The following is a 13,614-nucleotide window of genomic DNA, read 5'->3' as shown; positions in this document are numbered from 1 at the left end:
CCCACCCTCTGAGTCAGGAGTTCCGAGACGCTCCCCGGACCCCTTCCGGGCCGGAGTCGGACATCGCTCGTCACCGCGTTTCGGGGAACCGAGCCGTTTGCTTTTCATCACTCCGGGCCCGGGACGTCCGTCGGCCAAAGGGAGTGGGACCGTTCTCCCTTCTCCTCCCACACACGAGGGAACGACGAGGGTGTTGATTCAGGGCTGACTCTGTGCCAAACGCTGGGGCGGAAACATTATCAGCCCAGACGCGGCGTCCAGGCCACGAGGGGCTCCCCGCTTAAGAGGGGGTGGGGAGCAGGCGGACGTCACCCCCATCCCGCAGAAGAGGAAACGGAGGCCGGGGACAGTTCGGCCACCCGGCCGAGGACAGCCAGCAGGCCAACCTGGAAGCGGAGGAGGAGGAGGAACCTCGGACCTCCGCTCCCGGGTTCTAATCCCGGCTCCGCCTCTCGTCTGCTGTGTGACCTCGGGCGAGTCACGTCGCTTCTCTGTGCCTCAGTCACCTCGTCTGTAAAATGGGGATTGCAACGGCGAGCCCCACGCGGCACAGGGACCGTGTCCGACCCGCACTGTCCGTATCCACCCCAGTGCTTAGTACGGCGCCTAGCACATGATTAAATACTTAAACACCACTATTATTACTCTACCAACCACTCTACCCCCTTCCTCCATCCTTCTGTTCCCCAGGGAGTCCAACGCAACCTTCTAGGGAAGATCATGATTCAACCTCCTCTTGGCCCACCGGTCTCCAAGCCGGGTACCCTCGGTTCCTTAAAGCCCTCCTCTGGGTTTTCCTTGTGACTTGGAATTTCCCTGGGATTTTCCCCAAGTTTCTATTTCCAACGTGCTCTACGCTCAAGTCTCTCGGAGGGCCCAGCCCTGGCTGAGCTGCCCCCACGCCACCTCCCGTGCCCGGGCTCGGCCGTCCCCGGACGGGGCACCGCAACCGGCTCCACCCTTCGAAGTTGGGGACCACGAGCTTCCGCTGCAGACTCTGCCCAGCCCTCGGCACAGCGCCCGCTTCGACCGACCCATTTCTCTCTTTCCGTGTCCGCCCCCTCCTTTCCCAAATGTTTCCCGTCCTCTCCTGTCCGACGACGCTCTACTCGCAAACAAACTATCCCCTAGCTTCGTTTCCCGAACAGATGGATGAGGAATCTTCAGCGACGGGCACGCGGGGCCCCGGACCGGGGTCGCGGCCCGTCCCTCGCGGGGATGGCGGCGGGCCGACCGGACTCGCCAGAGGGACGGGCGCAGGTGAGTCGAGGGAACGGTTCGCTCGCTTCCTTAAGCTTTATTTCGTCACCCTCGCCAAGCAGATTTCGGGAGACGGGACGACGGGGCGCCGCGCGGGAGGAAGGTGGTGTACGGCGAAACCGGGCAGGGCATGTGGGCCCACGGCGAGGCCGATGACAAAGCCCGCTCCGGGCTACCCGGGCGGCCGCTCCGAACGGCGCCGCCCCCGGCCTTCGGGGCAGACGGAGGCGAGGCTCAGAGCGGAGCGCTGGGAAGACTGGCCTCCAGATCAGTAGTTTGTGCACCTTTAGCGTCCTTGCGCCCCGATGGGTTGGAGGCAGGCGGGAAGGATCATCTGCTGGGGGGGAGGGCGGCGGGACCACAACCCCCTCCCTCGCCTCCCCCCGCGCCACCGGAGGCCTGGGGACCACGGCGGGCTTCCCGAGGTCACGGTTCCGACCGCTTCCGAGTCCAAGCCCGGTGGCCGGCCCGACGCTCGAAATCGACGCCGGCCGCCCCTCTCGCTCACGCGGCCCTCCCGGGAGCCGGACGGGCGGAGGCACGGCCGCCGGGCACCGGGGCCGCCGCCGGCAATCGGGGTGGGGGTTGGGGGGGAGCCCCGGGCACCGCCCGCCTGGCCGTGGAATCCGGACAGGGAGGGGTCCCCGACGGGAGGGGCAAAAAACCACTCCCTGCACCGGGCTCGGGTCTAAGCTTTCCTCAGCCTCTGGCCTACTCCCTTCCGGGGGGCAGTTCCATATTCCTGGAATCCCTGGGGCGGGTCTCCACCCGCACACCACAGCCGGACCTGGCAGAAGGCGACCCCCTGGGGATAGGAGGGAGGGAAGGGGGGGCAGGAGGGGCAGGAGGGCCACTCGGATGCCCGCCCGGCACGACGACACTAGGGACCGAGAGGGAATGACCAGCTTCCTGGTCTGCAGAGGGGATGACTCCACGCAGCTCACCATGCACGAGACTACACTTCTCCATACGTGCGGACACGGACACACGGACACGCACACGCTTCCCTCCGACAATAAGGTGCTACTCCTTTGCAGCTAGTGCGGACGCCGCCTTCACCGCGCGGTCAACCGTATTTACTGAGCGTTTCCTGTGTGCGGAGCGCTTGGGAGAGGTCGCCGGAAGTGGCAACTTCCCATTTCCGACGACTACTGAGCCCGGGCGGCCGGGCCCGAGAGGGGCGACCCACGATCCGGGTGACCCCACAGAGGCAGGGGCAGGGGTTTCCGATCCCGCTCGACGGCCCGGAGAGCCCGGCGCCAGCCGGGGAGCGCAGAGCTTGAGGGGATTAATTTCACCCGCAGAACAAGACCGAGATCCGGCTCCTTCCCTCTCCGCTTGGCCACGGCAGAGCGCCAACGGCCACCGGAGCCGCAGGCCGCTCGGCGAGAGGTGCCGTGTCCCGGCCGGGGGGGGGGGGGGGGGGGGCGTCTGGCGGCGGTCCTGACCAGCAGGACCGCCTGGGCCGGCTCAGGGTGGGCGGCCTGTGCGGTCGGACCTTCCCCCGGATACCTGCTCTGAGACGAGTCCCGCCCGGGCGGGCAAGAGAGACGCGAGGCCAGACAAGGAAAGGGATGGGAAGCTGGGGCAAGAAGAGGGCGGGCTTCACCCAACGCCCACCCGAAGCCATCGGGTCTCCCGGCTGGAGGCCCGCATGAGGATCGGGGAGAGCCAAGGGGCCCCCTCCCTCCCCCGGGAACGTCGGACGCAGCCGGTTTTGGAAGAGGAATCCGGCGCGACGGCCTGACCTGGTCTGGGGTTAGGGGGGTGGGGACAAGGACGCCGCCCAAGGCGGGAGGTGAAGCGGCCGACCGTGTGGGCTAAGCGGGTGGCCCGGCCCGGGACCCCTCCCCCGGTCCCGGTAGCACGGCAGTTTCACCCCCGGCTGCGCTTTTCCGCGGGCAATCGGGGATCAGGCCTACCAACTCTACTGCGTCGTACTCTCCCAAGCGCTTAGTACGGTGCTCCGCACACGGTCGGTGCTCCATCAGTACCCTCGATTCACCGGCTGATTGCCGGGCAGCCTGAAACGGCCACTTCTCCACCGGCCCGGAGTCCGCTTCATCGAGCCCGCACCTGCGGGGGCCGGAACCTGCCGTGCCCCAAGAGGGGCGTATGACCGACTGCCGCTGAGAAACCCAACGGATACGAGACGGAGAGGGTCCGTCCAGAGAAGGAGCCGTGACGTCTCGTCCGCCCGAGACCACCGACCCCGAGGGTCCCGAGGTAGGGGGGCACCCCGGAACCCTGCGCCCCGAGGTCTCGGCGCCCTAAGGAAACCCTACCGCGATGGGAGAAGGCTCCCGGGTTCCGGTGGCTTGTTGAGCGCCCAGTACAGTGCTCTGCACACAGGAAGCACTCAATAAACACCACTGATCGTTTGGAATCAGGCCTCCCTCCGTAGCTCTCCGGCTGCCCTGCCCCAGAAGGTGGAGGCAGCGTGGCCTCTGGTGACCGCGCGTGCCGGTGGCCTGTATTTTCGCGCTCGCTACCGTGGGTTTCAGGGCAACGGGGGAGACGGGAGGCTCCCCGTTCCCCACTTCCGTCCCGCTGCCGGACCGGACCACCGGGATTCCCTACCCTCTTAAAAACCCCAGCCCATCCTGCCTCTCCCCTCGGCTCCTCATCGGGTCCGGCGCCCCCGACCCTGCCCCGGCCCTGACCCGACCCCGCCGGGAAGGCGCTTCGCCCGAGGACCCGGGCCGGAAGCACGGGAGTCAGGACCGCGGCGGGTGCGGGCAGAGGGTCCTCCGGCCCAGGCCCCCTTCCCCTTCACTCACGGTAAGATGCCCACCACCCTCCTCAAGACGCTCCGGAACGTTTCTCTGGGCAAGAGCCTGGTTCCCCTCTCCCTCCCTGGTCCCCTGCCTCCCTCTGGGGCTCAGCGCCTCTCTGGAACCAAACAAATCCCTTTTTGCTCCCCGCTCGCTCCCCTGCTCTCAAACCCGCCTCGAGGGTACCCGGGTCCAGACCCGGAACCAATCCGGCTTACACGAGACACTCGACCGGCGCCGGGACGGAGGGAGGCCCGCTCACGCACCCCGCAAACACGGACACACACGCGCACACAAAGCCACTCACGCTCACATCCGAGGGTAAAATTGTGCGAGATCAGTAAAGCCTTAATAAAAAAGGGTTCGGACGGGCTCGCTGCAGTCGTCGAAGGAATATTCAGGACCGAAGTTCTCCGACAGAGGAAAAGCGGACAGAGCTCGGGGTGGCGGCCACCCGGGCACCCACGACCCCGGCCACTGAGGGACCCCGGGCCGGCGGGGGAGGCGGGGAGGCCGGGAGGGGGGGGAGAGGTCGCACCTGACCGGTTTCGGCCGCAGGCGGTCACCAAGCCTCGGGCCGCCCTCGACCCACCGGCGGAGAGCCCCGCGCCAGCGGAGTCTACGATCCCCCGGGGACGCCAGCGAGGACCCGCGCCCTCGGCGCCGGGCGCCGGGGCCCGCCCCACCCCGGTCCCGACGGAGCGGAGGCGGCTCGGGCGGCGCTCGGGCCCATCGGGGTCGGTTTCCCCAGTCCCCCCTCCCCGCCCAGCGGAATGGGAAGCGGCGGCACTGCTCACGGGTGGCCGGCGGTAGCCAGGGAGACGCAGGAAGGAGGGCGGGCGGGGCGGCCGCCCGAGCCGCCAGCTAAAGTAAGGTTTGGTAGAGATAGCCCCTCCTGTAGGCACTCAGCGGGTAGAAGGTGGCCACCACAAACTTGCCGTCAAAAATCCTCCCGGTCAGCAGCTTCTGGGCAGCTTTGGAATCGCCGGCGTTCTCGTATTCCACGAACACCTGGAAGGGGCGCGGGGGAGGGGGGGGGCGGCTGAATTTCGGCCGCGGCGCCCTTCCCCTCGGCGCTCGGAGCCCCATCCGCCCCCCTCCCCACCCCCGGGGCTCGGACCACGTGCCCCTCGACGATTCCGGCCGGGGTGGAAGAGACCCGCCCCCGCCAAATGGTGGCCCTCCGGCCCGAGGGAGCTTGGAAGCCTGGCCCGTCCGGGGCCGCCCCGGGCTCCGGGACGAAGGGGCCCGTCTGAGCCCTAATCGCTGCCCGGCATCGGGTGGGGACCTCTCCAAGCCCTCCCTTCCCCGGTCCCCTCTCCCTCGGCATCGGGTATTTACCTGGCCTCGGCCAGGACTCTCCTTGGGGACGAGCAGAGACACCACGGGCCCGTACTTCCGGCACTCCTCACGCACGTCCTCCACGATGTCTGCTTGGAAACCGAGCCCCCGTCACCGGTACGCTCCCCTCCGCCGGGACCCCGGGCCCACCGCCCGGATCAGAACCGGGAAGGGCCGCGACCCGGCCACGAGCCCCTCGAGGGGATTTACTAGCCCGGGGGTCGAAAATGAAGCCGACGGAGAAAGCCAGTCACGAGATAAACACCGTCCACCAGGTGATCGGGGGAAGACACGCCTAGGGGTGGGCTTTAAGGATCTCCCCAAAGCGCTTTCCCGCCGGCAATCTCACTTTCTCCTCCCACTGGCCCTGGGAAGGTGGGGTATTACGAGCCCCGTTTCCTCGGGGAGGAAACAGAGGCCGAGAGCGGCTCGGGGACTCGCCCCGGGTCACCCAAGCAGGCCGGGGGGGCAAGAACCCAGGTCTCCCGGCCCCTCCCGCCGGGCCACGCCGCGTCTGCCGGGGGCAGGGCAGCCTGGGCAGAGCCCGCTCCGGGCAGCGGCCCCGGGGCCGGCCGGCCGGGACGGACCGTGACCGAGGGAGCGGGGGGGGGGCTCGCACCTTCGTACTCCTCTTCGTTCTCCAGGTCCTCCTCCTCCAGCAGGTTCAGCAGCCTGAGGACCGGCGTCGGGAGCAACACCAGGTCCTCGATGTGGGGGGCTGGGGACAGATCGCCCCGCGGCCGAGTCAAGACGGCCGGGGCCGACTGCAGTCCGGGCCGCGGACTGGCGGCTCGGGGTGGGGAGGGGACGGGACTCTTTACTGTTCTACCGTACTCTCCCAAGCACTCGGTGCGGGGCTCGGCGCGCAGCAGGCGTTCAATAAATACGACCGAGCGAACGGGCTAGCCGGCGGCCCTGAGCCAACCGCCGCCCCGGCCCCCTGAGCCGGATCCCGGCCCCGCCCGCTCCTCCCGAGTCTCTCCTCTGACCCAAGCGCTTCCCAGAACGGCGGCTGACTCCGGCCCCCGTCCGGCATCCCTCCGCCCCGCCGCCCGCCTACCTACCGAAGGGGATGCTGAAGAAGGGGCTGCAGAGCGCCGCTCGGGCCGGAATTCTCCGCGCGGGGTCATCGTGGAGCATGCTGAGACGCAGAGGGGTTTTCCGTCAGGGGGCCTCGCGGCCCACGGGCTTCAGGCCGACGAGAGACGCGGGCACGAGCCCGGCCGCCCTCAGCGGAGCCGGGACGGGCCCGTCTCGTCTCCTCGGCAAACCGTGGCCGAGCCGAACCGCGCCGCTCGATCGACTCGGCCCCCGCCCCGCCTCCCCGGACCGCACAACAGAACGGCCGCCGACTCGGGCCCGGCCGAGAGGTCGGGGGGGGCGTCCCTCCCCGCAGTCCGGTCCGACCGCCGGACCCGCGTGAGGCCGCGGGGGCCGGCGGCCCCGGCGGGGAACGACCGGGACACCGCCTCGGCCGGCGGGGGCCGGGGGGAGCCGGGGGCCGCGCACCTTTTGATGAGGTCCCTCAGGTGGTAGGCCGGGATGGCCGCCGCGTTCACCACCGCTTTGTTGGCAAATAGGTGGTCGATGACGGCGGAGCTGTTCGCCTGCGGAGGAAAGGCAAAGTCGCCCTCGAGGGACGGGGGAGGGCCACCGCTTCCACTCTGGGCCCTCACGGGCCTCGCCTTCGGAGGTACGGCCCGCGCCAAGCGGGGGCACGGATCCCCCGGGGCGGGGAGGGCCCAGGGCAAGGGGTGACGGGGCGTTCCCGGCATCCGAGACCGCGTTCCTCCCACGCCGGCTGGCGGGCCGCTCCGAGACCCCCGGGGCCCCGGGGGCGGGGGTGGAGGGGAGAGCTTCCCACCCGCTGGAGGAAGAGGAGGCGGCTCGGCGCGCGGGACCCTCAGGAGGTCGGGACCAGTTTGGTTTGGGCCGGGTGACCCTCCCCGCCCCCCACCCTCCCGCGCCCCGGCTCCCGGGATAACGGCCGGCCGAGAGGCGGGCGGGTCCGCGCTGCCCCGCTGCCCGGCCCCCGCGCCGAGATCCGGTCCTGCCGCTAGTCAGTCGGGCAAGGCCGTTCAGGGGGCGGCGGTGCCGGACACAGCCCGGGCCCCGGAGATCCCAGCGGGGAATGGGAATCCACCGGCAGGGATCCGGGAGGACTCCCGGGGCGCCCGCCCCTCCCCTCCCCTCCCCTCCCCGCCCGGGGGAGCGGCGGCCCACCTTCCATTCCTGAGAGCGGACGGCGTTCTTCAGCTTCATCCCCGAGAACATTTCCAGGAGGACGACCCCGAGGCTCCACAAGTCCACCGCGGCCGTGCACTCCGCGCCCCCCGGCAGCCCGGCCTGCGCCAGGCGGTTCTGCAGCTCCGCCTCGGGGGCCCGGTACCCGTCCGTCTGGATATACTTCACGTCCTGAGAGAGGGCGGACGGGAAGCCGTCAGCGGCTCCGGAGGCCGGCGGGGCCGGGCGCGCCCGGGCCGGGGCCCCTTTCCGGGCCGCCCTCCCGCCCCGCCGCCCGGGGGGGACGTCGGAGGCCCGCTGCGGCCGCGTGGCTCCCCGTGGCTGCCGACGTCCAGACCGGAGACGGCGACGCCGCGCGGTCGGTCGCTGACGGGGACCGAGGCGAAGGCCCGGTCTCCGAAGGCGGGAGGAGCGGCTGCCCGGGTCCCGCCCGGGCTCGGCCCGAGGGGCACCGCCTGACCGTCGGACGGCGGCGGACCGGCTGCCTGTGGAGCTGGGGGATGGAGAGGGGAAGGGGCAAGCGGCCGAAACCCCCTCCACCCCCACCCCCCAAGGGGAGACGGGACCTCGAAACGGCCACAGGGCGATTCCTGAGAAAGGCGAAGGGAGAACCGGAGTCGAGGCTTAAAGCCCCGCCGGAGATCCGGGCTGTTTGGGCTCGGGTAAGCTCCGAAGGGACCAGGCGACCCTTCCGACAGATGCAGTGGACCCGGCCCAGGGTTCCTCCCTTCTTGGGGGTCCGGGGGCTGAGGAGGACGACGGGGGGACCGCCCCGCCCCCCGCAAACGCAGAGGCTCTGCCCGGCGGTCAGAGTGAAGACCACGAGGTCTCCCAACGGGAAGGACGAACCCCGGTCCCGAGCTCCACGCCCTCGGAAGGAAGGAGGTGCCCTTGGGGCGCTCGCTGTGCTGCCCCGTCCTACTCTAGGAAGGGGCAGCCCTGCCGGGAACGGGCTCAACCCCGCAGTCTCCTCGTCCCTCAAAAGGCTCTAACCCCAGGGGGCTTTAGGCCCCTGCCGCAGACCGCGGGGGGGAAGCCGGGCCGTTAAACTCCCTAAACGGGCAAACCAGAAAAAAAGCGACCGGACGCCAGCGGGGCGAGAGGACGGCCCCCACGAGCGGAGGCCCGGCCGGACCTGATTGCCCTCCCTGAAGCTCAGCCCGAAGTCGATGAGCTTGAAGCACTCGCCGTCGGCGCTCCAGAGGATGTTGCGGGGCTTGAGGTCGGCGTGGACGTAGCCCTGGCGGTGCAGGAAGGTCAGGGCCTCGAGCACGTCCCGGGCGCAGTGCTGGATCATCCACATGGAGCAGCCCTGGTGGTTGGAATACAGAAGGAGCTCGGAGACGCTGATGTCGAGGAGTTCGAGCAAGAGGCAGCGCGACGGCACGCTTGGAGAGGTCTGGATGGTGAACACTCCGTACAAGGTCACTGGAAAAAGGAACACACCTTGTCGGCGTCGCGGGGACGGGGGGAGGGCGGGCATCGCCGGCGACGACGGTGGAGGGCGATTCGGGGGGCGCCGGGGGTTGGGGGAAAGAGGGGTGGGGAGAGTCAGGCGGGGCGAATGACCACACTAACGTTGCTATCTGTTAAGCGCTTACTAGGTGCCGAGCACCGTCCTCAGCGCCGGGGGAGATCCGAGGTCACCAGGTCGTCCCCCGTGGGGCTGCCGGTTTTCATCCCCCTTTTCCCGATGAGGCAACTGAGGCCCAGAGAAGCGAAGCGGCTTGCCCAGAGTCACGTGGCCGATCGGTGGCGGGGCCGGCATTGGAACCCACGACCTCTGACTCCCAAGCCCGGCCTCTTTCCAGCGAGCCACGCTGCTTCTCTCGTGACGCGACTGGCCCAGGGTCACCCAGCAGGGAGGGGGCAGGGTGGGATTGGAACCCGTGACATCCACTCTGCCGTGGCAAGTGGAGGGGATGGGGGGGGGGGGCGGACGGGGGAGGATGTTTGGGGGTTTAGGGAGGATGGGGGAGGATGGCAAGAGAAGCAGCGTGGCTCAGTGGAAAGAGGCCGGGCTTGGGAGTCAGAGGTCGTGGGTTCGAATCCCGGCTCTGCCGCTTGCCATCTGTGTGACTTTGGGCCAATCACTTCACTTCTCTGGTCCTTAGTTGCCTCATCTGTAAAATGGGGGTGAAGACTGTGAGCCCCACGGGGGACAACCTGATGACCTTGGATCTCCCCCGGCGCTGAGAACGGTGCTCGGCACCTAGTAAGCGCTTAAGAGAAACCATCGTAATTACTATTATGGGGGAGGATGTTGGGGGGAGGGGGGGGAGGATGGGGGTGGGATGGGGGAGGATGTTCGGTGCTTGGGGAGGATGTTGGGGAGTTGGGGAGGACGGGGGAGGGTGTTGGGGGGTTGGGGGAGGATGGAGGGGGATGGAGGAGGATGTTGGGGGGGTTGGGAGAGGATGAGGGAGGATGTATGGGGGCTTGGGGAGGATGGAGGGGGATGGAGGAGGATGGGGGAGGATGTTGGGGGGTTGGGGGAGGATGGAGGGGGATGGGGGAAGATGGGGGAGGATGTTGGGGGGTTTAGGGAGGATGAGGGAGGATGTATGGGGGCTTGGGGAGGATGGAGGGGGATGGAGGAGGATGGGGGAGGATGTTGGGGGGTTGGGGGAGGATGGAGGGGGATGGAGGAGGATGGGGGAGGATGTTGGGGGGTTGGGGGAGGATGAGGGAAGATGGGGGAGGATGTTGGGGGGATTGGGAGAGGATAGAGGGGGATGGAGGAGGATGGGGGCGGACATTGGGGGGTTTGGGGAGGATGGGGGAGGGGGTTGGGGGGTTGGGGGAGGACGGGGGAGGATGCGGGAGCGGACTGACCGATGTTCCTGTGTCCCTGCAGGCGCTGCAGCGCGGCCCGCTCCTTGCGGAAGCCGTAGTCGGCGGCGGCGTGGGCGGCGGCCCCGGGTCCGGCGGGCGGCGGCAGGAAGCGCTTCAGGGCCCCGGGGGGCAGGCCGGGCTCCCCGCAGCAGCGCACCCGGTACACGGCGGCCGACGACCCGCTGCCCAGGCGTCTCTGCACCTGCCACACGCGACCCAACGCCTCCAGGAACCGGCCCGGGCCCGGGGCCTCCATCGGGGGGGGGGAGGGGGGGCGGCCCGCGGACCCGGGCGAGGCGGAGGGGGAAGGGCGGGGGGGGGGCGGGGAACGGCCGGGCAAGGCGGCGGAAGTGACGTAAGGCGGGGGCGGGGCCGGGGAGAGCGGAAGCGGGGCGGGGACCAATCGCAAGGGGGCCCGGGGGAGAGGGGCGGGGCTTCGGGAAGGGGGCGTGACGTCAGGGAAGGGGCGGGGCCGCGGGGAGCTGAGGGCGGGGCTTCGCGGGGAGGGGGAGGGGGTTCGGTGAAAGGGGCGGGGCCTCCGGTAGCCGGGGGGCGGGGCTTCGGGCGGGGCTCGAGGACAAGAGGGCGGGGCTTCAGGAGACTGAGGAGAGGGCGGGACGTCGAGGGAAGGGGCGGGGTTTGAGGGGGAAGAGGGCGGGGCTTCGGGGAAAGGGGCGGGGCCTCCGGTAGCCGGAGGGCGGGGCTTCGGGGGAGGCCCTTCGGGGGCGGGGTTTGAGGGGAAGAGGGCGGGGCTTCAGGGGACGGAGGGGCGTGACGTCAGAGAAGGGGCGGGGCTTACGGAGTAAGAGGGCGGGGCCGCCGGGGAAGGGGCGGGGCTTCTGGGGAAGGGGCGGGGCTTCTGGGGGCTGAGGCGACGGCGCGACGTCAAGGGAAGGGGAGGGGGGAAGGGCGGGGCTTACGGGATAAGAGGGCGGGGGTCTTGGGGAAGGGGCGGGGTTTAGGGAAAGGGGAGGGGCTTCGGTCGGAAAGGGGTGTGGCTTCGGGGACTGCGGGAGGGGAGGGGCTTCCATGGGGGGAAGAGAGGGGCGGGGTTTCGGTTGGAAAGGGGGCGGGGCTTCGGGGGACTGGCGGGAGGGCGTGACGTCAGGCGAAGGGCGGGGCTTCAGGGGAAGGGGCGGGGTTTGAGGGGAAGAGGGCGGGGCCTCGTGGGATGGGGCGTGGCTTCGGTTGGCAATGGGCGGGGCTTCAATTGGGGGAGGGCGGGGCTTCACCCTCTGCCCCTCCCCTTCCCCTCAGCCCCCCTGCTCATCCGCAGAGATCATTTAGCAGCGTGGCTCCGGGGCAAGAGCCCGGCCTGGGGAGTCGGAGGTCATGGGTTCGAATCCCGCCTCTGCCACCCGTCAGCCGGGTGGCCGTGGGCAAGTCACTTCACTTCTCTGGGCCTCACTGACCTCATCTGGAAAATGGGCATGAAGACCGTGAGCTTCACGTGGGACCACCTGATGACCCTGGATCTCCCCCAGCGCTTAGAACAGTGCTCTGCACCTAGTAAGTGCTTAACAAATACCAACATTATTATTATTATTATTATTATTAAAACAGTTCTCGGTTCTCGTCTGTCCGTCTCCCCCGATTAGACCGTAAACCCATCAAAGGGCAGGGACTGTCTCTATCTGTGACCCATTTGTCCATTCCAAGCGCTTAGTCCAGTGCTCTGCACATAGTAAGCGCTCGATAAATTCATTCATTCATTCAACAGTATTTATCGAGCGCTTACTATGTGCAGAGCATAATAAATACTGTTGAATGAATGAATGAAACTAAGCGCTTAACACTACCATGACGATGATAATGATCACCGTTAGCCGTTGTTATGATGATGGCCCGAGGATTTTCAGCCGCCGGCCACGCCTGGCGGGAAAACCCAGAGAAGATTTAGGGTTCGCTTGGTTTGTGGTTGGAGGGGTGTGTGCGCTTCAGGACCTTTGGGAAAGAGCCTGGGAAAGAGCCCGGGCTTCGGAGTCAGAGGTCACGAGTTCGACTCCCGGCTCTGCCACCTGTCAGCTGGGTGACTGCGGGTAAGTCACTTCACTTCTCTGGGCCTCAGTTCCCTCATCTGTCAAATGGGGATGAACGGTGAGCCTCACATGGGACAACCCGATTACCCTGTATCTCCCCCAGCGCTTAGAACGGTGCTCTGCACATAGTAAGCGCTTAACAAATACCAACGTTATCATTTAGGACCTGGCGGATGGCGGTGGGCGCGGGCCCGGGGACCCGTCGAGCTATTTCGGGAGCGGGGCTGGGGGTGGGAGGGAGCTGGGGGCCGGGGGGGGAGGGGGGAGGCCCTCATCACCAGCCCGAAGGCCGCTTCGCTGCCCCCTCTGTGGTTTCGCCCCCGGCCCGCGCTTTGCAGGAAGCTGGGGCGGGTTCCTTCCTGGCAGCGCCCGAGAAATGCCCAGGGTCACTCTGGCCACCCCCCGGCTGCGGGTGCCATCACGGACGCCCGGCGGAGGCAACGCGGCCTGGTGGCCCGAGCCCCGGCCCGGGAGAGAGGGGACCTGACTCCGAGCCCCCACTCCGCCACGCGAGACCTCGGTCGAGTCACTTCCCCTCCTCTGGACCCCGGTTTCCTCATCGGAAAATTCCCCTTAGACCGTGAGCCCCAAAGGGGGCAGGGACCGCCTCCGCTCTGATGATGACGGTATTCGTTAAGCGCTTAGTAGGTGCCAAGCCCTGGTCTAAGCGCCGGGGTAGATACGGAGGGATCAGGTCGTCCCACGTGGGGCTCGCAGTTTTCATCCCCGTTTTACAGATGAGGGAAACGAGGTGCAGAGAAGGGGAGCGGCCGGCCCAAGGTCACACGGCGGACAGGGCGGCCGGGCGAGGTTAGCACGCACGTCCTCTGACTCTCAAGCCCGTGCTCTTTCCGCCGAACCACGCCGCTTAGTTCGGATCCGCCCCAGTGCCCGGCACAGGGTGAGCGCTTCAGGAATAATCGATGGTATTTCAATCAATCGACCACTGGCCCTTATTGAGCGCTTACTATCTGCAGAGCCCGTTTCTAAGCACCTGGGACAACACGACACCGGTCAGCGGACGCTTTCCCCAGCCACGGCGCGCGGACAATTCTCAAATAGCCCGGCCGTTGTCCTCCTGAGCCCCTTGGCCAGCTCTCGCCTCCGTGCCGGGTAAAAAG

General features: G+C 68.3%; 1 protein-coding gene across 1 annotated transcript; it reads right to left on the bottom strand.

The window, feature by feature from the left end:
* Positions 1-1,282: 1,282 nt before the first annotated feature.
* Positions 1,283-10,745, bottom strand: UHMK1 (U2AF homology motif kinase 1). Its single transcript, XM_029080904.2, has 8 exons — positions 10,455-10,745; positions 8,755-9,047; positions 7,599-7,790; positions 6,885-6,982; positions 6,440-6,516; positions 5,995-6,093; positions 5,376-5,464; positions 1,283-5,045 (listed from the first exon to the last, which is right to left on the bottom strand). Exons 1-8 carry the CDS (start codon positions 10,708-10,710, stop codon positions 4,899-4,901), a joined length of 1,251 nt encoding a protein of 416 aa, XP_028936737.1. The 5' UTR covers positions 10,711-10,745; the 3' UTR covers positions 1,283-4,898.
* Between the last annotated feature and the right edge of the window lie 2,869 nt (positions 10,746-13,614).

This window comes from Ornithorhynchus anatinus, chromosome 16 (genome assembly GCF_004115215.2).
Source record: "Ornithorhynchus anatinus isolate Pmale09 chromosome 16, mOrnAna1.pri.v4, whole genome shotgun sequence".
NCBI lineage: Eukaryota > Metazoa > Chordata > Mammalia > Monotremata > Ornithorhynchidae > Ornithorhynchus > Ornithorhynchus anatinus.
Note: the sequence above shows the minus strand (reverse complement) of the source record. Positions and strands in the feature narration are given on the sequence as shown.